Source organism: Ursus arctos, unplaced genomic scaffold (assembly GCF_023065955.2).
Source record: "Ursus arctos isolate Adak ecotype North America unplaced genomic scaffold, UrsArc2.0 scaffold_1, whole genome shotgun sequence".
NCBI lineage: Eukaryota > Metazoa > Chordata > Mammalia > Carnivora > Ursidae > Ursus > Ursus arctos.
The window spans coordinates 39,850,283-39,875,025 of record NW_026622763.1 but is presented as its reverse complement, the minus strand read 5'-3'; the positions used below and the strand labels follow the sequence as shown (position 1 = coordinate 39,875,025).

The following is a 24,743-nucleotide window of genomic DNA, read 5'->3' as shown; positions in this document are numbered from 1 at the left end:
GGACTAGGAAACCTAAGAAAATCTTACAGGTCACCTTACCAACTCTGACACAGGATCTAAATAAAACAATATGAAAAATAACTAGTTATCAAATCCCCTGTTTTGCTGACTAAACTCAATTCATGTAAGAATGACCTGAATCCAAGGAAGCTTTCTGGCCATAAGCAGTGGTCCCACTTTTAATTTCCTTTGAGCAAATCAGAAATGGCTGACGGGAAAGAGGCCGTGGGTCTGAGAGCTAATTTCTGTTTTTCTGTATCTTTAGATTCTTGTTCTGAGAGTGATAGTTGGTGGGTACTGGAAGACAGAGGGATCTCTCAAGTGACAAAAACCTATGCTTCCTTCACTAACATTGCTTTCTAATGGGCTCCTTGTTAGTGTGAAAACCTGGTGGTCACAGAGCAAAGTAACTGTGCCAATAGTCTTCTTGAGGTCCCTGAAAAGCACACTGCAAGAGGGCAGATATGAGAAAGCGTAGACAGAAACCCAAAGATGCCAAGTAGATAACCTCATGGTGAAGCATCCTTACTTGAGCTTAAAACACACGGGGCTTTGCTGAGGTTCATTATTCATACAATGAGCATTTGTCTGGGTGCCTGCCTGCCGCGCACCAGGCACTGTGCCGGGGCTATGGGGGTGGGGTGGGCCTTACCACCTCATAGGAGAGTTGACAAAGGCACAACCAGCTATGAGTTCAGATGAAGAGAGATGCCCTTCCAGGAGAAACTTAGGAAAGGCTGTAAGGAAGGGTTAGCATTACACTGAGGGCATCAAGAATACAGGAGAATCCAAGGTGAGATGTGAGTAGGACAATCAGAATGGATCATTTATGATTCTAATCAGTGTTCACTGAATGACAAAAACAGCCTTTCTCATAACTGTAAGATTCCATAATAGGTTCCCAGCCTGCTGCCTGGTCTCATTTCTTTTCTTTTAAAAAAGATTTTATTTATTTATTTGACAGAGAGAGAGGCAGCGAGAGAGGGAACACAAGCAGGGGGAGTGGGAGAGGGAGAAGCAGGCTTCCCGCTGAGCAGGGAGCCCGATGTGGGGCTCGATCCCAGAATGCTGGGATCATGACCTGAGCGGAAGGCAGACGCCTAACGACTAAACCCCAGGCACCCCTGCCTGGTCTCTTTTCATTCTAACTTATGCACTACACTACCAGGACAACTACCTTCAAAAACAACTTTGAACAGGTCTCCTTTAAGACCTAATGAAGGTTACTTATCATCACTTTAGTTCCCAGTTCTCCAATCAGATGCCAGCATTACCCGTTCAACCTCATAAGTCATCAGGTCCTTTTAGGACACATCCTAGGTACTTGAACCTCTTGGTGCTCCAATACAAACACAGTGGGGAATCTTGTATACCTCTGTGCATGCTTTCCCCCTTTCTCTGGTCAACCCAGCTTCCCTTTCTGCAGGATCCATTCATTCACCCAAAAATTAACTGATGGAGGTCAGTGACATGCCACACACCACACTAGGCACTGAGATCCAGAGACAAAACACCAAAATCACTCAGAGTAAATATTATAACATGTATTTTTACTAACATTTTAAACAAACCTATGGAATTAGGTAATTCAACTATGTAACCTTAAAATTATTTAATATTATAAAACTTAAGGTGCAGAAAATAATCTAAGAGCCATGCACATATCAACCACTCCCCCATTTAACAAATGTCAATATTGTGCCATGTTTGCTCTAGATGTCAAATGTAAATAACATGTTACAGATTTGACTAAAGCCTAATTTCTGATAGCTTCCTCCTCCCTTCCTTCCTAGAGGTACCACTATCTTATATTGGTGTCATTCTAAAATATTTTTTATACTTTTACTACACATACATACATTCATGAACAATATCAAACACTGTTTAAATATCATACAGTGCTACTGCATATATTTCTGAAATGTTCATAATGATATCCTCCCATATCCTTTTACACTTTGTGGTTTTCACTCAGTAGTCTGTTTTGCAAAGATGTTCATATTCATACATGTAATCTAATTACTTCATTTTAACTGTTCTTGAGTCCACTTATCCACTGTTTATTTCCCATTTCCATCCTGATGGATAATTACGTTCTTTCTCATATCTTACTTTTTGCAAATAATGCTATAATGAACATCCTTGTACCTGTTACACTGTGCACACCTATCAGACTTCCTCCAAAGACAGCATGTTCTTGAAGTTTTAAAGTTCTGCCAGTTGATTCTCACTCGTTGAGTTTTTTTTGACTCAGGTTTTATATCTGATTGTGAGCGCATCTTTAGTGATGCCAGTTTCTCAGCTGGGGATTCTGAACAATGTGAATTACATTTGGGCTCCAAATCCACATGTGGTACAATCTTGGGAGTTTACCATGGGTGCACCCCTTTGAGGTCACAGGTTAATACAGCAATCTTAAGTATACGTGTACCATCTTGAAAATATACACGGCCTCATTCTTGGGGCCCTACATAGGTATTAAAGACTCTAGTGATTTTGGAGGGGAGGAGGTGACAGTCAACCTAGGTCTCCTGGAGAGGCAGCTCCAAATGCTTCTGGCTCTGGCTTTCAGTTTCTTTCCTATTTCTAGTACCTGGGGATTCTCCTTTCTATTTTGCCATTTTCTGTATGTATTGACTTGCTTTATTGATATATCAAGTATTTCTAGGGGTTTATCAAGAGCATTTCTATGTCAGTTTAATTAGCTATGCTGCCAGAATAAAAGTCCAAACTGAATTCGTTAAATTAAATTTTCCATATATAAAATTATGTATTTTTAAGTCTGTGGGTTTATGTCTTTGGAAATATATACAATACCATATTACCGAGTTTGTGAATTTTCTTTTTGGTGCTGAAGATACAGATAGCTTTTTAAAAATATTGAATAAAAATACTGAATAGAATTAAAATTTTAACAATTTTAACTTCCTTGATAAATTATATCATTGAGTAACTATAAAGCCAGAGTTAGAAATATCTGATTTACAATTTTACCCCTTGCTTGTTATTTCCCTTTCTAAAAAACAAAAACAAAACTGCCTGGATAACTAAAATATGGTCACATAATTAAATATTTATGTTTTAAAAGTTCTATTAATCCTATTTGTATACTTGATGCCTTACTAAACATACCAATATGCACAACTCTTAAGGGTCGGAGATGAAAAAATTCATGAGAACACAACTTATCAGCCTAATATTTTTAAATCCACAGCAACAATTAGCCGGAACGGAGGAACTGCAGACAGCACTGTGTGCACTAAGAAGGCTTTCTTGGCTAAGAGTAATAGACGATACTGACAAGTAGAACAATAACGATGTTAGAAATAACTTAAGAGACAAGCTACTGCTGGTACATACCTACATATGAGTAAAGAAACCAAGCTTAAAAATGCAAGCAACAGAAGTTATTTTATGGTAGGCTTTACTAGAATATGTAATTAACAACAAAGAAATCCACAAATAGGATAAGCAGTGATTTCACCATTTGGTGCTTATGGCAGTAATAATGATGTTTTTAAATAGCTTAACAGGCTATTTAAACACGAAACAATAATTCTGATTAAGCATGGCTTTTTTATTCCAGTAATATATTGGTTTTCAATTTATTATGTGAATACACTAAATTATTTCATCTAGTAATTATTTTGTATGGCAGTTTTACAGAGTTCTAGATAAACTCAAGGTCAACCGAAGACATTTTTAAAAGCTATTTAAATGTTATCATTTAGAAATATTTCTTAGTTAAAAAAAGTCAATACCAGGTTTTCAAAGTCAATTAGCTTTACCAAATAATTAGTAACTGTGAAAAACATCCATTAACTGTGTCTACATATGCAAAATCAAACCTCTAAAGGTAGCATACAGAAACTTACCAATGCCATATAAAACACTTCAAGCACAGTACTGAAGGATAATCAATACTGCAAGAGGCTTCTCAAATTAGAATAAATTGACAGTTTTGGTGTCCAATTCAGAAAGGCAAGTTAACGGTGACAACACTAAGAGAATCATTTGCTACATCCAGGACAACTTAATAAGGCATGGAACTTGAAGGCATGTAAAATAATAGAGCCGTTGGCCCTGTACCTGGTGCTGGCGATACTTGGGGATTCTGCTCCGAGCCTACATCTCTCTAGCTGACTGGCAACGATCTGCCTTTCCACTTCCAGTTCTCGGGTGAGTCGTTGAAACTGAAGTTCCTGTGATTCAAGGAAATAAAAGGCATATAAGGCGCCAAGACAGATATACATGTGAACGCATGTCACAGGAAACACAGGAACATACCCATAACATAGCACTATATCTAGTGCGGCTTTGTGAAATTAAAGTTTTGGGTGGAATTGTGGGCCTAGATAACCTACTGATTTGTACTTTTTTTCAAACCGAAAGGCACTAGAATATTAGCCTTTGTTTGGAATAGGAAACATAGATATTTATTTGCTTTTTGTGTTTGTTCTCCTAACTGAGGTTTGCAAAGAGTACTTCCGCTACAGTGCTGTATTAAACGTAAGGTCTGCAGAGTCCTTGATATGTCTACGTCAGGTGTCCACCAACCAATGTAAGCTCTTCAGCCTCAAGAGGTAATTTGTTATCTTTCATACTTATTGAAAAAAAATGTAAATTCCCATGATGAGAATCACTTTATCACGTTTGATGCAGAGCCTTTTAATTGTTAAGGAAAAAAAAATCATTCCAACCCTACAGAAAAAGTTTTGGTATATTTATCTGCAATATAATCAATAAAGTTTTTCTATTGTTATGAAATAACACGTTCATTGTTCATGTGTCCCTGTGTGAAGGGGAGAAAAAAATAAAGTCTGAGCCAGTATACAGAATTTAAAATTGTATTTAAAGGCTGGGAAGACTGTCTAAAGAAATGATCTTCTTCATTCTACACCACATGATGAAGGCAAGGAAGTTCTATCATAGGACAAGATGCTCTAACTTGACAAGATTTTAATAAATAGGAAGGGTGCTATGCTATAACACATCTATAGATCAAATCAAGTACACTCCAAAGGCTTTAAGCCACAAATAACACCTCCAATTACACCTCAAGCTCCCCTGTGCCATATTATCTCCTTACAAGGCTACTCAAAGCAAATGCCGAACTGTAAGTAGTTTAACTGGACAATGACTGCTAGTTCAAAATACCAGGTATATGAGCCCTAAACCTAGAAACTAATCAGAAATAAAATTACCTTAAATATTATTTATGACAATATGTACATATTTGTTTGCCATGCAAAAATTTAAAACAATTTAATTGAAGTGTATTAGCTCCCCATGGAATCAGGCAAACATGCTATCACTGACAGCACTGGCTTTGTAAATTCTACAAACTATTCTTAGAATAATTTTTAAGATACAGTCCCTGAACTCCTTACTGCTTTCTGATACTGAGAATACTTCTCTAATGAGCCCAGTTGGTGTGGGTATATAGGGCATGGCCTGAAGGAATAATACTTGGCTCAATAATGTTGTACAACATGATCGAAGTGGGACGCTTCCTACCTCTGTTTAACATTTCCTAGACCTCTGTTCTTAAGAAATGTTTAGCAACGAAAGACCAGATAGATAATAACTGCACAACATTCAGTATCAGGCTAAGATAACTGATTTTAAGGGCAAACAGTCTTATGCTTATCTCACATTTGGTCTTTCTTTGCCCTTAAACAGCATCATATTTCTTATGACACACTTCCATTCTTTCAATTATTTTACTCAACTGTTTGTTATACACTCTTATCCCAGAAGACTGGTTGCTTGTACCAAGCTGGGCCAGAAAAGGACCATCTGTGAATCCAAAAATATTCTCAGAGCCATCACATTACCTTTGCGTTCTGAGTTCAGGGGCTACTAGGGATGGAGGGCGGCTGTGTTTTCTTCATTTGGGGATGGCCAAAAGTTACCAGGGTAGGATTAAAGTATGTTTCAAACTAAAACAGAAAAAAATTTTCATTCATACAAAAAAATTCCATTTCGGCAGATTTTTATCATGTTTGTGGCTATCTATGACCTTTTGAGCATCCTTTCAAGGAAATGGTTGGGAAATTTCCCACTTGAAGGCAGAAGTTGGAACTTACTGTCCCATAATTCCTTCCCTCAGAAGCAGAGATATGGTGACTTTGGCTCTGCCAAGAAGATGTCAGACTGTGACTCAGGTGCTAAAACTAAGACTCTGACATCAGAAAACAGGAAGCTTATTTTCTCTTTCACCTTCTTGCGGCAATCCTTGCAACAGGCATCAAGGCCAACTTCCTAATACAGAAATGACCTCCACACAGGCTGCTATATTGATGCTTTGTGGCAGCATCGGTGGTTTCTTCATTTACCCAATTTTGTGGCACAGATTTAGACGCTGTTTCTGGAAGTTAAATTTCAAATCTTGTTCTCCAGCCCTTGCAACAAATGTGGGTATTCACAAATACTTACTTAATAAATGCCTTTTTCTGCATAACTAGCCATGTCAGTCTCTGTTTCTTGCAACTAGAAATCTTGACTGAAGCACCTACAGAAACCATTTACAGTAGTCAAGTTGTTAGGAGAACCTATGTACCCATGATGTAGCTACATTTTTCATTTAATAGTTGGGTAATTCCTTCACCATTCGTACAGACTGAGTAAAGTCCGCATCATATCACTACTGGCCATGAACCTAGAATATTGAACATCACCAGCTACGTTTATCATTCTGCCCATTATTTGTTCACACTTCTCATTAGCAGGATGTCATTAAAGCCCTGAAAGCAGAATATCAGGAAGACATAAAGCATGAAATTTGTAAAGGTTACCTAATACCTGTGAATATTTACAAGGAAAATGTATGTATGCTTTGTTGCAAAATCATTAATATCACACCTACAAAATATAAACCGAACACCCGTATGGGACTAGCACCAAGATGGGTAAGCAGGTATAAATATTTGACAATTCTGTCTCTACCAGCTTCTTAGACTGCCTGATGAGGAAGACAGTATTACACAGTCGTACAAAAACACACCTAATCATTTATAAAATAACACTCATTAAGATGATTGCAGAGATACTGCCTATAAATTAAAAATTTATATTTTATCATACACTGTGGTTTAAACTTACATTGTAAAGGCTAATCCTTAAATCAGTATCCAAAACTGGGCATGTGAATTATAAGGGGACCCTATCTTTGCTCTCCTTTGAGAAGACAAGGAAAATTATGTTAAAAGCATTTGCCAGGGGCGCCTGAGTGGCTCAGCCGTTAAGCGTCTGCCTTCAGCTCAGGTCATGATCCCAGGGTCCTGGGATCGAGCCCCGCATCGGGCTCCCTGCTCAGCGGGAAGCCTGGTTCTCCCTCTCCCACTCCCCTTGCTTGTGTCCCTCTCTCACTGTCTCTCTCTGTCCAATAAATAAAATCTTATAAAAAAAAAAAAAAGCATTTGCCAATGGTTTAGCATACGACAATTTCCTCTTAAATCTGGCACACAAGACCATAGACACAAACTTAGAAAGAAAGTCAAGGCTATTAATATGCTATAAAATGGAGTCTGTTCACATGTGTTTGAAAGCTTTTTTTTATGTTCACCTCATCCCTCTCAGGTAAATACACCAATAAATATTCTGACAGTAAGCCAAAGGAATAGAAGAAAACAAAGCTTCATTTTCAAGCTTTGTATGGTGGACAGAGCTGGGCAGGAAGCCAGGGAACGACTTGCTGCCCCAGCCATCACCACCTCAGGGGTGCCTCAACTGCAGAGAACGCCCTGGCTCAAGGGCATGCCCTCTGGGCAGACTGTAGCCAGCCACTGATTGAGGTGGGTGGACAAAGGTGGGCCCCAGATTTGCTCCAGAGCTCCCCGTGGGCTGGGCCAGCCTGCAGAGTATTTGAACTTCTTTACCCAATCTTGCTTTCCCTCCCCCTTTCCTCCACAAGTGTCTGTAATAAATACTCTGCACCCAAAACTCCAGCTCAGTGAAAACCCAATCTAAGACAGTATTGTTCTTTGACCTCCTTTTATATAAAGAGAGATTTTCTCTCACTCTTACTTTTTAAATACTGTGAGATACTTCGAACGTACAGAAAAAGTATGGACAATAACACAATAAGCTTTGGAGAACCTGACCCAGCTATAGCAAATCTTAATGTTTTGCTACATCTGCTTTAGGTTTTTGGAGAAATAAAGTATCACAGATATATTGAAATACCCTGGTTTCTCTCTAATGGATCCTATTTCTCTCTCTCCTTCCCTCTTCAGAAGAAACCATTAACCTGAATTTGGTGTTTAATAGTCATGCGAATATTTTATGTTATTATTACTACACCATATTTCCAGATCCAAAGATGACATATAATATTGCCTGCATGTTCACATAAGTTACATCAGTGGTAATACTGTGCAGACTTGTGCAGATTGCTTTAATTATGATTTTGAGATATATCAATATCCGTAGACACAGAACTCATTTATTTTCCTTGCTCAGCAGTATTCTGCACAGCTAGAGAGCAATGTATTTATATGTTCTCAACAAGATGAATCCTTGGCTTGTTTCCAATTGTGTGCAATTATAAGCCTGCTGCCACATAAGCATCCTTGTACTTGTGCACGTGTGCCTGACTTTTCCACAGGAGAGACCCAGAAATGGAATTGCTGGGCTGAAGGTAATGCACCTCTTTACTGGATAATGACTGTCACAATTATTTTCCCAAGTAGTTGTACCAGTTTATATTCTAGTCAGCAGTATATGACAGAGTTCCAGTTTCTCCACATTCTCATGGACATAAATTTGCATTTGGGGGCTTAAATTCCCACTTTCCTTTTTGGTAATCTGATATACAGGAAGCTATCACGCATTTGTTTTAAGTTGTATTTCCTTGATAACTGACATTTTTTCCTATGTTTACTGGCCATTCAGATTTTTGAAAATCATAGGTGTCACAAATTCTCACGTGTGAGAATGTTTCCCTACTTCTAGCACCCAGGTTTGTCCTCTTCTATGGGGAAGGTTTCTTATTACCCTTATACTAATGTAGTTCTGTAAAGTTTTAGCTTTGGGCAAGGGATTTCCTGTTGGACTCCCCCCCCACCTTGGGCAGATGGCGTGTAGCTGTCACATGGCATGCTCAAGATCACCTAGGTTTGGCAGGTCCCTTTTAGGTGAAACCCAGGTTTACTTACTGCTTACTTAGTTTAAGATTCCCACTTTCGTTTCAGTTTTGGTTTCTGTGAATTCTTTACTTTCTTCCCAGCTTAGCCCTGCTTTAAAAAAAGAAACAACAACGCAAAACATTTTATTCAGCATATTTACTTTCCTTCAGGGAAAGAACTGGCTAGGATATGTCAGAAATGAGAATCTTAACAGATTTTTCATATTTTCTCTTAGTTTCTCTGAGCTATATTCAGGGGAAGTTTCTCAGTATTACTTTCAACTCACTATTTCTCTATGTGCCCTGTTAAGGGTTTATCTCATCGATTTTACTTGTTTTCCAATGACAATTATTTTCCATTTCTCAGACTTCTAGTTAGTTCTTTATCATACAGATCCACCTGTTCCTGCTGCTCACTGACAGTGAAATCTCTATCTTCCGTCCTTCTTATTTAGGTTTATCTTTCTTTACCTAAACTCCCAGGCGCCTCAGTCCTAAATGAGGCTTTGAATTGGTGATTCAGTGTTCCTTTCAAACAAACACTACGGATCCTGCCCATCTAGTCAAGAGGCTACTGTCTATTTCCTCTGATTTCCAGAAGGTCCAGGAAGCTTTTAGCATTAGGTACTTCCACTCTCATCTTCTTTAATAAGCAGGAAGAGCTCCACCTTAGCTTCAAGGACTCTGCCGCTGGCACTGAAAACAGGGCCTACCTTATTTTCCTGTAGCCTCCTACTCTCTCTCTTACCCTTCTTAAGTCCTCACTGATGGCCAGTAGTAACAATATCTCCCGGCCCTTTCCAACTGTGCCTTATGGAAGCCTCACTCCAGTCTGCAAATTCTCTCTTTATAAACTCTTCAATATCTACTCAGCTATTCTCCATTTCTGGGTTACTAAGAAGACTCTACAGGTTTTAAGTGAAATGTAGTTCTTTCCTGAAAATATTGCTTTTTCTGCCCCACTCTCTCTGGTGAAGACTATACATTCTTTACAGCCAATACCTGAAAGACCCCAAAGTCCTGGCTCCTCACTATCTCTATTTTTAGCATAAAGTTGCTTATAATATTCCTTATTGTCATCATACCAATTAAGATCTGGAATCACATTCCCTCTTACATTCCTGATATTAGTATGTCGTGTTCTTTTTTCCTTAATTGATAAAAACCATTATTCTTCCAAATATGTGCAAAAGCCCATTGTGCTTTGAGGCTCATGCAGTCCAACTACAGTTGCCCACTCGCATCACTATTACCTATTTTCTAGTTATTCTGACTTACTGCTTCAGGAGTAGCTGCAATAGTTATTACTATCGTGATGATGACAATTAAGAAAGAGCAGTGGGCGTCACAGCAGGCCATGAGCAATGACAGCCCCACTTCCTTCCTGTCCCCACACTGAACTAATCTTCAATTCTCTTCCAGACATAGTGGAGGGAGTGGCCCCTTCCTGTCCACCGCTAGCCTCTCCACACCCTCTGGCCTCCTCCAGGATTTTGCTTCTTTTTCCTGACTCTTCAGTGTTTCTTCCCAGTTTAAGGCTCAAATCTTCCTCCTCAGAAAGCATCTTCTTGATCTCAGGACTCCTCAATCTCTGCTTCCTTCCCCTTTGACCTAAACTATCTTTCGCCAAGTATTTTTCTTTAAATTGACTCTTTTTGAAAACATGGTGTCTCAGGTATTAAAATAATTAAAATCCTGGTTTCTAAAGCTTTTTATAGTTTTCTTAATATAAATTAAAATACATAATAATTTTTAAAGAGGTTCATCTGTGTACTACAAATCTTTTCACTTCAGCAGAACACACACAACACACCACAGGTCCACATGCCTCTCTATGCCTATAAATCTCAGCAGGGTGTACTGAGTACTGGTTATACTGAAACAAGAAACCAGACATGGTCATTCTGTGGTGCAATCAGTGGTGAAGCAAGAAAGCATTTTTATTTCAATCACTTTTGCTTAAAAATCTTCCAAAAAATAATTTACTTTTCTGCCTTATTAGTATGCCGAAAGAGTTTTGTATCACTAAGAGACTAATTGTCACCAAATAATATGTTAGATTTTTAAAGTACATAAGTTTGTGCTCGATAGGTCCTACTTTCAGGATATACAATAACATTTTTTTCTCTTTCTCATGTTCAAAATATGAGCAAATTATAGTCATGATCATACCTTTGGGAGTCTTGAGCAGGCCTAGGAAACTATTTTAAAAATGATTATTTAAGAGCAAATAAGAAATCCTCAAAAACATTTTAAATGGTATTCTATAATCTAGGTTGGTACTAAGAGCAAAGGAGCCACACTTTCAAAGGGTCCTTTAACTTCTCAGCCTCCAAATAACCAGTCAGTAATGTAGAGGAGATTACATGTCCTGACTTTCTATCACAGTTTTAATAACTGACAAATCATTAGGTCTACTCGGCAGTCCCTAAATCGTACATAATTAATTCTAGAAATGCTAGACATATCATGTCCATCTCCCTTGTACGGGCTAGTTCCCTTTGTTAAAAGGAAATTCAAAATTAAAAAGGCTTAAACAACTAACACTGCCTTTCTCAAACTGTGTTCTGTATCAGTGTCCCATAAAATATGCCCCGAAAGGAAGGGGTTCCAGGTTGACAAGGTTTGGGAAATGCTGCCCAGAAGATTCCAAATCTTGGAGATTCACAGCAAAGCTAGCATATTAAAAGTTCTGAGAAGTCCACCAATAGGAAATCAGCTTACCATTGTACAACCTAGCGATTCTTCGATTTACTGAGACTAAGCACATTTTCTCTTTTCCACGGAACAACTATTAACATCTCAAAAAACAATACTGTCTTGCAGAACACAACTTAGGCAATGCTCAAAAATAAAGCTCATTTATTGTAATTAGGGATGGTTGAAGTACTATATTTTATACACTGAAAAACAAAATTTTAATCACTTTTGTCCAGACAGAATATTTTCAAAAAGCAGGACACCACAAAGGGTAAATCTTCAATGGAAACTGCTGACCTCATCCCACTCTGAAGATATGAAGGGCACATCTGATTAAGACACCTCTGCTGGACTATGCCCTCCACTATGCCCACTGCTTCTTACATTAAGATCTTGTTTAGATAAAAGTAAAATACAAGATATAATTACCATTCTGAGTTTTTGTTATACTGGCTAACATTCCAATAAGGATGAACAACAGTAAGATCTTTATTGTTTTAGCCTACCAAACCACACAAGATTATACCAGGTTCTAGCTTTGATAGCTTATCCTTCAGTTTTAATGAAGCAGAGAGAAAACAGCAAAGTTTACCAGATACTCTAATTTTTTATTCTAAAGCTCAGGCTCATATCTGTAATACTGTCACCAAAGCTCCTTCATTAGAAGTCAAAATAAAGGGAGAGATGAGAACATCAAGGTAAATAGGTAAAAGTCCAAGCATTTCTATAGCACCACTGAAGGCTTTTAAAAACTGCCATCTGAATGCTAACTCATTGCCATTGGCTCTTGAGTCTCTCACGTGGCAATGTGACAGTCACACAGGTCTATACACACTGGTGATATACAGATTCACTATCTGAGTCAAGAGTCAATGTTTGGCTAAGTGGCTGCACCTGAAGATGCGTCCTCTGCTCTGCTTCACCTCCCTGCCTCCCGTGTTTTTTCTCGACTGCAATGGTTCTCAAAGTGTGTACCTTGAACCAGCAGCATCAGCATCAACACTACCTGGAAACTTCTTTGAATTAGACCGGGTAGGGTACAGCCACCTGTACTTGAACAAGTCCTCCCGGCGAATCTCATGCACAAAGAACTTCAACGACCAGTGTCCGAATGAAGCCACTGTTCCCTCTTACTCAGGCTCAAACCATAAGTGTTTTCATTTTTAGCATTTCCTTCCTTTCTCTTACTCCCCATACTTCTCATGGTAAATGCTTTCCTAAATCCTATCACTCCACCTCTCTAACACGGGTTGAGTCCATTGCCTTCCCCACCATTCCTGCCATTCCCCCTAACTGAGGCTCACATTAACTTTGGACTACTGCAGTAGTCTCTCAATCTTCTCCCCACCATGGTGGTCAAAGGCCTTGTCTCTGCTTTTCACATTTTTTCCAGCTTTATCTGTTGAAGCACAATTCTAATCATCAGTAATCTCTATCCTATACTGAGAGCTGTCTGGGCTCCAGGCTCTCTGCCAAGTGTTTTAAATGTACTACTTGGTTAGCTTCCCATTCAGCCAGCGAAGTAGTCAGGGTTACCCCCATGCCACAGAGGGCTGACTTGCCTCAGGTCATTCAAAACCAGGATTTGAAATCAAATCAGCCTGACTCCTAATTCCACAGTGTTAACCATTGTGCACCATGACCTTCCCACCCCACCCATAATTTAACTTACGTACTCAGCTGCAAAAGACCCAAGGTAGTATGCCCTCCTGCTCCCCGCCCCAGCCAAATACTTTTTCTTGGTTTCCTGTCACTCTCCTTCATGAACCTAGACTGAACTATTTATGGTTTTCTATACATACCACTCAAAGCCTTTTCTCATGTTCTTCCATAACCCTGAAGTTTTACTCTCCCACAAATGCCTACAGCCCTTTATCTACCCTTTGGGCAAAGCGCTTGGCCCATTACATGTGCTCAGTACTAAGCTGGATTCTCCTTAAAGAAGAGTGGAATCCATTTCATTAATCTCAGTATCCTTCTAGCTCCCTGCAAAAGCAAAACAAGAAAACCCTGCTAATTCATTCATGGTGAATTTTATACAGCACATTTTATTTATATTTATAATTGATTGCATTATTTTTAAACTAACTGATTCCTGAGTATTTGTACCAGAGACAGGCATAATATATTATGGATGATCCTTTTTTAGGCTCTTAAAGCATTTCAGATATGATAACGATCATATCCTTACAATGTAAGTAATCAATGGTACAAAATAATGTTCTATTTTTATTTAAAGATTTAAAGTTTATAGGGATATGTAAGGGAAGAGCTGGGACTAGAACCTGGGTCTCCCATAATTTTGTTGACTGCTCTTTTACCAAGTTAGTTTTGTTTTTGTTTTTTAAGGATTTTATTTATTTGCCAGAGAGAGAGCAAGAGCAAGAGAGAGCAAGAGCGAGCACAAGCAGGGAGAGCGGGAAGCAGAGGGTGAAGCAGGCTCCTTGCTGAGGAAGGAGCCCAAAGCGTGACTCAATACCAGGACCCTGAGATCATGACCTGAGCCAAAGGCAGACGCTTAACTAACTGAGCCACCCAGTCATCCCAACAAATTAGTTCTATCAGGAATTTCCTATTCATGATGACATGGGAAAATAAAGGTTTATTTTTTAAAATAAATTATATGCACATAATTTCAGTGACACTGTGGTTTATTGCCATTAATATGACTTATCTCATGCCACTGTTTACCTCTTCCCACCCCACAACTGCTTATATCTGTTTTTACCTGCTGAATTCTGATCTCTTGGGTTTCATACCCTGGCTCTGGGAAAATGAGGAGTTTCCCAGGGGCAACAAGCCATGTTTGAAAACCCGCCCACCAACTGACTGACACTGTAAGTTGTTGAACTAGCAATGCCTTCTTTTATTTCCATTTATTTTCTCTCCTAAAAAGCAGAATATGTATGTGTGTGTGTGTGTGTGTGTGTGTGCATGTAACTATAAATAATTCTAGTAGTCTTCTATTAGTTGAGGTTTTACTACTGCTTAAAATTATGTATACTTGGAGAAATCCTAGTAGTGAAATAAACATTAAGGAAGGGCGACAACATGGAAAATGGATACCTGGAGCCAGTGTCAGTTGCAGGTGACAATAACTGCTGTCATTTTTCCAACAAGGTAAGTTGTTTGGTAGAATTAATGTCCAAAACACAAGGAAATTTTCTTTAAAATGTAATACCTTGAAAATTTTATTAGCAATTACTTTAAGATTCATTAAGAAATTATGAAAAATCATAATGACTTAACATTAACAATTTATCTGGTTTTCTAGTACGTAAATATTTCAAAATTAGTAAGATCAATGATGCATATCACGTAATGTTAGATGCTTATTTGAGTTAATTGACTGCACAGTAGATGATAATAATGCAAATAAATCATTATTTGTGGAAATGGAAAACTGAGAAAAATAAATGACCAATCTTCTACTTCCTCCATGTGGACTGGTTATAGCAAGCATAGCAAACCCATAAAAATGGTAAAAGAAACAAAGGCTAAATTTAATCTTCCTTTCTTTAGCAGGTCTAATAAGTAGCACTAGGGAATAAGGCTAATTTAAAAAATGATTAATTTAAGATTTGATTAGTAACTTAATGAAATGTAAAGGGAAAAGGAAACAAATACCAACCAGCACAGGTAGATCTTTTCTTCTGATGATACTTTTTTAATTACTAAGCTTGGTTTATAGTTGTTCTTTCTGTTTTGCAGGTATTTTATGGCTAAAATATGTGGGCAATTAGTAGAATTAGAGTGTATGTTTAATGGTTGGGCCCTATCCAATTAAATGGTTCCTTGTGAAGGCTTGTTATCTGGCTCAAGAGGTATAGGGGTTTTTAACTTTCTTTGTCTTCTGAACTTTGTAATTTTACATTTTATCTGTATGGCTCAGCTAACATTATCTTTTCTTTCTAAACCTCCAGAACTTGTCCTGGGATTCTTGAGAAATAAGGTTAAGAAAATCAATGTATTATTGACAACCATAGGATGTACCTAACCTACCGAGAGCACTAAAGCCTTGGGACAGAATTGTGGCAAGTCTACCTACAGGCTGAGTCCAACCTCAATATGGCTGCGTCCAGACTCACACCCACTGAAGTCTTCAGGTTTACAGTGTGCCAACTTTGCCATTCCCCACTCAATGTCTCTCTTTCTCTGCCTCCCCCGCTTTGTCCTCTGACAGCCTGCTCCTTCCACTGGTTAGCTATACACAAAAGCAATTTTCATTTACTCTCTGTTACCCTTATTTAATAGCTGTATTTCCCCCACTTACCTAAAAAAGCAAAGTTACATGCTGATGCTTTTTACTCGTGTTAGGTCTATATGGCTCTCATTAGAAAAAAAGATAGAAAAGAGAAATGATTTTAGGGAAAAAAGTGCCAGATTTGAATATGTTATTTTTATTGCTCAGATTAACATATTTATCTTAAAGAATCATTAAATTACCACATTTAGAATTATTTTTCTCTTTTATATAATACATACTCATGAAGAAAAATACATGTGCTTATGTTTAGAACAGGTACAATTTGATACTAAATATCTTACTTCCTTATTTCTTGCTAAATCATAACACTAATAATAATACTAGGTACCACTGAAAGAATGCCAACTGTGGGTCAGGCACTCTACATGTATTTTCTCTAATCCTTACAAAAGTACAGGCCACTACTGAGTTCAACAATCTTATGGCTGGAGAGGCAAAATAAATGACTTGCTCAAGGTCACATAATTAATAAGTGAAGAACAGGAATGGAATTCTATATTCTTGCTCTTTCCATTACAGGTAGCTGAAAAAATTGAGGTTGTCTCATTTTCTATTCCTGAAGGTTATATTTAGAACTGTAATAGATTTTCCTGTTTCAAAACTTTCTTCCCAAATCAAATAAAGCCCTGAAATGTAATAAGAATTAAAGAGCCAGATGCTAGTATATATGGGAACTTCCTAATTATGACAAAGGTAGAATTTCATTCAATGAGAAATGAACTGCTGGTATAATTAGAGAAAACAAAGCTAGATTACTATTTCAACCTGCACGCGCGCGTGTGTGTGCACACACAAGTCCTATAATCAATGTAGGAAAACCCCCAATTATGTAAAGATAAACTAGGAAAATATGTTTATAACCTTATGATGATAGAGACCTCCACGAGAAGACAAGCAACCCCAAAATCATAAGGCATAAGATAGGAATATTTAACTACATAAAAATAAAACTTCATATGCCAAAATATCATGCAAACAAAGGCAAATGACCAGAAATGATGGCGCGCCTGGGTGGCACAGCGGTTAAGCGTCTGTCTTTGGCTCAGGGCGTGATCCCGGCATTATGGGATCGAGCCCCACATTAGGTTCTTCCGCTATGAGCCTGCTTCTTCCTCTCCCACTCCCCCTGCTTGTGTTCCCTCTCTCGCTGGCTGTCTCTATCTCTGTCGAATAAATAAATAAAATCTTAAAAAATAAAACGACCAGAAATGAGAAAAATGACATTTGTAATACATAACAATTAGGCAAAGGATACCAAACAGAACAAGTGGCCAAAGACGAAATGTAAATGATAATTAAAATATTAGAAAAAACTGCTCAATTTCATTCATAAGGAGCAAGAAAGTCAAGTAACAATGAGATGTCATTTTCATCATATTAGGAAACATTTTTAAAAAAGATTTATACATTCATTTGAGAGAGAGACAGCACACACAAGTGAGGCGAGGGGGCAGAAGGAGAGAAACTTTAAGCAGACTCCACACTGAGTGTGGAGCCCTAGGAGGGGGCTCGATCCCACCACCCATGAGTTCATGATCCGAGCCAAAACCAAGAATCAGAGCCCAACCCACTGAGCTACCTGGGTGCCCCCACAGAAGCAAACATTTTAAAAGCTGGTAACATTCAGAGCTGGGGAGGAGCCAGGTAAAAGGGTACTTGCACATACTACCCATGTTAGTGTGATCTGCTACAATGTTTTTGGAAAACAACCGGATAACATATATTAGAATTAAAAATATATATTCCTCATGACCTTGAATTCTACTTCTGGATATCTACTCTACAGAAATAAAAACAACCATTTATATGAAATATTAAGTGCAGCACTGTTAGAAACAATATGAATGTCTATCTACATGGCAATATTTTAACAAACTATGGATCTCCGCACTACATGTAATGACTAAAATTAGTTATTAAAAAGAATAAGCTGAACCTTTATCTGCTGCCTCAGAAAAACCACTATACGTGATTAAGTGAAAAAGCCAGTTGGAGAACTGAGTAAAACACATAAAAATAATAAAATAAAAAAGACTCCATGAGTTTGAGCATGGAGAAAACTGTGAGAAAAATGTAGCTGGTCAGTAAAATTGGTAACTTCAGGAGGGCAGGATTGAGAAAGGGACTGAGATACTATTTATATTTTTATCTCTTTATATTGTTTCACTTTTTACAACTAGCATGGGTCTTCTTGAATTAAAATCTAATTCAAAAAATTAAGAAAGAAAAGAGGGCTAAAGAAATGAAGTATTATTGGGGCTCCCGGGTAGCTCAGTTCATTGAAAGCACTGCTCTTGATTTCGGCTCAGATCATGACCTCAGGGTTGTGGGATCAAGCCCTGCGTCAGGTGCTATGTTCAGCACGGAGTGTGCTTAAGATTCACTCCCTCCCTCTCCCTCTGCCCCGCCCACTCTCTCTTTCTAAAATAAATAAATCAAAAAAAAAAAAAAAAAAAAAAAAAGGCAAGAAAGAAAGAAAAAAGAAAGAAATGAAGTATTGTTTGAATACTACCAGGACAGATTCTGTTTAAGAAATAGTCTAATTCCTGGAAAACGGTATTCTGATTGAGAGGAGAACTATTCTTTTTGCTTTTTTGAAGCTTTTAAATTACTATATGGGGTTCAATAATATTCTAATGACCTGTAAAGGTGCATTTTAACAATGAGTAATAGAACTTAGCATATATCACAGTGTGCAGCACAGATAAGGGTGTGGAGAAAAGGTCCTGTGAGAACGTGAATTGGTGCAAACTCTTGGAGGGTAATTTAACAATATCTTAAAAAATAAAAAATGTAGCTACCCATTGGCCCACGAGTTAAAAGGCTGAAACTCTGGATATACTTGGAAAAGTACACAAAACCAACCAAAAAAACCTGGAAACAATCTAACATTCATCAATGAGGACTTCATTAAATACATTACATACGTCTATATTAAAAGGACTGCATGAAATTGCTAGAAAGGATTTAAGTAAATCTACGTGCATTACTGTGGAACAATCTGCAAGAAAGATTATTCAGGAAAGGACAGCCAGGCAGTTGTTTTTCTAAAGACTTATTTTTTGCTAGAGTATGCAGAAAATTTTTTTCTTGACATATACTCGAGAAATTTAATTTTGGGAAAAGTGTTAATGGTTGGGAAAGGGAACCCTACATTTGTAGGATGACTTACTTTTAATTTTATACTTTTTGAATATTTAATTTCTTTTAGCTTGGGCTTTCATTTGTTATCACTTGTATAAATAAAACAGAATAAGAGTTGTCTATGCATGTAAAACCACACCAAGATGTTGATTTTCGCAATTAGTTAAATGTTCCAATTTTGACCTATTAAAGAAGGCAATGTTTTAAGAATTAGTTTTCAGGAACGGTGAGAAATACATGACAACAGTAATAATTATCTTATTTGAAAATATATGATATATAATGAATTGACTGATCTAATGGTTTCCACTATATATATTTCTCTTGAAACTCCGCAGGACTCTTTAATAAAGAATTGGTATCTTTAGTAAGGTGCTTCTCAGTTTGCTCTATGGTTTTAATTAATTTTCTTCCATAAACTGCTAATAAAGAAGGAAAGAGCAACTTATGCTCAGTGTAACCATAAAACCAAATTTATACAATTTCTTATAAACTCTATATGTCAACATAAATTTTGGAAATAAAATATGAAAGAGGATTCTACATTTAACTTTACATTTTAAATAATTTTAGGGCCAAATCACTTAGGTATTATATACCGAATGGTAAATGTTTCATTTGATAAACTAAAAATATTAATAGTTGGAAAGAGTAGTCATTTTATTGTATTATATAATTGATAGGTATTCTAAGTAAAATATTTTTTAAATAGCTGATTACTTACATATACATAGTCTTTCTTATCGTGATAAAATATAGACAGCATAAAACTTTATCATTTTAACAATGTTTAAGCATGTAGTTCAGTGGCATGAAGTCCGCTGACACTGCTGTGCAACTATCACCTCCATCCATATCCGGAACTTTTCTGTCTTCTCAAACTGCAACTCTGTGCCCATTAAATATTAATTGCTAATTCTTCCCTCCAACCAGCCCCTGACAACCCACATTTCATTTCCTGTCTCTATGAATTGGACTACTCTAGGTATCTCACTTAAGTGGAATCATACAGTATCTGTCCTTTTGTGACTGGTTTATATCATTTAAGACAATGTTTTCAAGTTTCATCTATGTGGCAGCACTCATCAGAATTTCCTTTCTATTTAAGGCTGAATAATGTTCTATTGTATGTTTTATAGCACCTTTTGTTTATACATTCATCATTGATAGATACTTGGGCTACTTCTATTTTTAAAAACCCAACATTCTACAGCAAATTTAAGTAAAATTCTACAACAAAAAGTATCTTGAAATTCACATTTCTATTTTTTTTCTACTAGTTTCTTCTGTCCAAGATTCTATTAACTTTCACAAAATTCAGTAGTGAAAGGCTTTAGCTACAAGCATAAAACTAGTATTATGGCTTTTCCTTCTGCAATTTAAAAGACTGACTTGGTTAAACATTCATTCGTTTAAACCGTGAATGCCTACTAAGTGACAGGCACTATGGTGGGCAGAACGGAAGTGAGAGAGAGGAAGGAGAAGGCGGAAGGAGAGAGACAGAGGAGTATGAGTACGAGTTTCACAATCGGCCCCTGGAGGTCTGTGTGGGGGCCACAGGAGGAGAGTGGACAAACTCTGACACGAAGTTTCTCTTCATGAAAATGAGAAACTGGATTATAACACTCAAGCTGAAATGTTAAAATAAACCCCCCACTTTAAGATGCCAAATAAAATTAAGTACCTAGAAAGCTAGTGAACATGAAAAGCTGTGTGGTGCTGATGAGACCACATGGTTTGGCAACCATTTCCTGGTTGCCTGGTACAAGAAGGCAAAACACCATCTGCCTCACTAGCTGTTGGGACCATCAAAAGACCTAAGGTGTGTGAAAGCTTTCATGAATTTTCATGTTCCACAAAAAACTTCTAATCAGATTTTGGTACTAATATCCTAGAGCAGGAGCTGGCAAACATTTTCTATAAAGGGATGGAGAGGGGCGCCTGGGAGGCTCAGTCAGTTAAGCATCCGACTCTTGGTTTCGGCTCAGGTCATGATCTCAGGATCCTGGGATGGAGCCCTACATTGGGCTCCGCGCTCAGTGAGGAGTCTGCTTCAGGATTCTCTCTCTCCCTCCGCCGTCACCCCCCTCCCCTGTTCTCTCTCAAATAAATCTTAAAAAGGGGGGGGGACAGATAGTAATATTTTAGGCTTTGTTGACAGTAAGCTTTCTGTCACAACTAGCCACCACTGTCCTGGTAGTATGACAGCAGCCATAGAAAGTAACGTAAAATGATTGTGGTTGTTTTTATTTATGGACACTGAAATTATAATTTCATCTAATTTTCAAATGTCATGAAATACTCTTCTGATTATTTTTAAACTGCTAAAAAAATGTAAAAACAACCTCTTTGCTTGTAAGCTATAAAAAACAAAACAAAACAAAACAAAAAAACAAAACAAAAACAAGTAGAGGGCCAGAGTTTACCATCCCAGACCCTAGAGTGTAAAGCTTGTAAAGCTTCTTTAAAGGCATATTATTTGAGAAATAAAGATGGAAGGATTATAGGATTTGGAGTCCAACCTGAATCTAGGCTTTTTTACTTACTAGCTGTATAATACTGAACAAATCCCTTTAACATTTATAAACCCCAGTTTAATCATCTGTTAAATGGGGATAACACCCACATCACAGAGGAGCTGGTGTGAGTATATGAACAAGATGCTAAATGCTATGTAAACTATCAAGCTGTTTTTAAAGAACTAGGCATTATAAAGTAAAAATATACATTAAAAAATGCACCATATTCTCCTCTGAGGATTAAAAAATTTGGGAATGTATTTTCAATTCCTAAGAAGAAAAAATGAAGTAATTTGGATTCCATTTTTACTAAGCTGTTAGCATTGTATGATATTATTATACCACTCAGTTAATAATTTATCTTTCTCTCATTGTCTGATCATATTCTGTTCTCGATAGCTCCGCTTTGTCATTTTTGTTCTCTCCTCTTAATCTTCATTTAAGAGGATCCAATTTTATATATAAAATTACAAGAAGCAAGCAGTGGCTGAAGCACCTTTCGTAACAAACGACTGAGAGAAGAGCGGTTGCTTCTTGCTGCTATCATATGTTCTATTTTCTATTTCTTCAATTTCAGAACAAGCAATCTCAGCAAATTTAGGGGCTCTCACGACTCTCACAAAATTAAAATGCATAATTTCTTTATAGAGCCAGCTTAAGATATCAAAATATCAATGCCAAAAAACCAGTATAGGGATGGTGGATAAATATATTAAGTTGTTCTTTAACTCAGATACTGAGTTAAGGCATAAAGCCTTTATTCGTATATTCTACCATCTTACCCCATTAAGAAATTCCTTAACTAGACTTTACTAAGGTGATCATTTAGCAATATATACATATACTGAATCATTATGTTGTACACCTGAAACTAGTACGTTATATGTCAATTAAATCTCAAATGTTTTAAAAAGGAATTCCTTCCTTACGTCTATTTTATGAACATACTTAAAACCAGCAGTTTTCCTCTTGTTTTCTGAGGTTATCTTGGCCAATAATTTTCTTTCTTCTTTTTTAAAGATTCATGTATTTATTTTAGAGAGAGAGCGAGTGAGAGCTTGAACTGGGGGAGGGACAGAGGGAGAGGGGAAGCAGCCTCCCTTCTGAGCGCAGAGTCAGACCCGGAGCCACCTGGGTGCCCCTCGGCCAGTACTTTTCATGCCAAAAGCTCACACCTCTAATGGACAGACATGAAAATATCAAGCCGAATTCTTTAACCGTCTTCTCTCCTTCTAAAAGCAAGAAGTTAATGTGGCAAGAGGATGCGTCTTCTGAACTGAACTGCTTGGTGCAAATGGTCAGCAGACTGTCAGGTTCAGTCAGTGCTCCGACCCACAGCCTTAGGCTCAGGGAAGCAGAGGCCAGCAGGCTGGCCTGCACCTGCCTCAGAGCTGCCATCAACCTTGCTGGGACCACGCCTGCCTGTGCGTATCTGAGCAAGGATATGGAGACTGGGTCCCACTGGACAGAAAGGATAACACCGTTTGCTACAGGAAATCTGAATCTACCAGCGGAGCGAATAAAAGGGCTGTAGAGAGGATCACCACAGGCAGGCTATGGCTATTCCTTGCTCTCCTTGAATCTGAACCTAAATAATTAATTTAAATCAACACCTGTGACATTTACCTTTTAAAATAACGTATGTATAATTAAAATGAAACATTATAATAGCGCTGGGTAATGAATGTAAAGAATATCAAACAGTAGGTAAAGTCATTTGGCAAATCAGCATTTTCTCAGTAGTACCCACTAAGTTGGCTTGAACAACACAGTGTTTCTGAACAGAACATACTTAGCTGGGTGGATCTAACTTAAGAAGTGCAACATTTTCACTGCGAAGGCTGCACGGCTGATGACACTAGACCCAGGAGATACCTGCTTCTCTAGGACAGTATGCAGAATGGCTTGGCTGTTCTCTGGCTCCCTCTCATCTCAGTCACATGACTAAAATTTTTTATGACAGAATTACATTCAATTTTAACCATTTCCTTATATTTTGTCTTATGCTTTTACGAAGACTATAGCCGGCACAGATTCATCTTAAGGAGTTACAACGACACGAGGATAACTGGCTATTATTTATTAGGTATTTACTGTGAACTAGATACTGTACTAATGCTTTCTCTGTGTATTCTAAATGGTGAGTACAACATACCCAATGAATGATCTCTACGTGCTAAGCACCTTATTTAATTTCTCCAACCACCCCATGAGGTATGTACTATTATTCTCAATTTCGAGATGCAGGTTGTAAGTGTCTAAGGTCACACACCTGGTAGGTGGCAGAGAAGGGGTATGAAGTTAAGAGGTGTGACTCCAGAGTCGGTGCTCTTTATCACTGTCTTTCAGCCTCACACCATGACCTACAGAATGTGGCAATGAAATTGATTTCAAGGTGGAGAGGGGAGGATAATAACCTCTGAAAAACAACACTAGCCTAGGTAATCCATCAAAGGTCTCACTGCCCAGCTTGTTACTTAACTCTGATGTGATCATCTCCTTCCATATAATAACTGCAACTCATAAGCTCTTCTCTGGCATTATCTAAAGAAGATGGCATTACTGAACGGCCTGACCAGTTTGATGGTCTCAAACAACCAACACAGTTTCTAAAGTTCCAGGGAAGCAGCTATGGATGGAGAAAATCTCGTTTGCAGTTTTCAGAGATGATCTTCTCCACGGTTTCCGTCTGATAAACAGTGCCTTCTATGACATCCAGCTCACTTTACAGTGAGCCAGTAATGCCTTCAGTGGATCTTAAGACTCTTGGGATCATAAATAAAAACTCTTAAGTGCAAGTAGAACAAGAAGGGAGAGCCACCTTGCTTCATTTATCTATCTGGATTTCTCCATTCTGAATTTTCTATGAGGATTTTTGTTTTTTAGCTCATTATTGTCAATATATCTGATTGAGAAAGAAGCTAAACAAGTCCCAGGTGAGAATGCACCATAGCAACAGGCTTGCTATAAATTCTTTGGGGAGAAT

At 37.8% G+C, this 24,743-nt stretch overlaps 1 protein-coding gene across 17 annotated transcripts in view; it reads right to left on the bottom strand.

The window, feature by feature from the left end:
* PKP4 (plakophilin 4) overlaps positions 1-24,743 on the bottom strand; it is a 235,706-nt gene that overhangs the window by 101,726 nt on the left and 109,237 nt on the right. For 13 of the 17 annotated variants that reach the window (XM_057317940.1, XM_057317943.1, XM_057317931.1 and 10 more), the window contains one exon: positions 4,090-4,202. In XM_057317940.1, coding sequence (XP_057173923.1) covers positions 4,090-4,202 — 113 coding nt within the window. The other 4 variants (XM_057317968.1, XM_057317966.1, XM_057317973.1 and 1 more) reach the window with 4 other exon arrangements.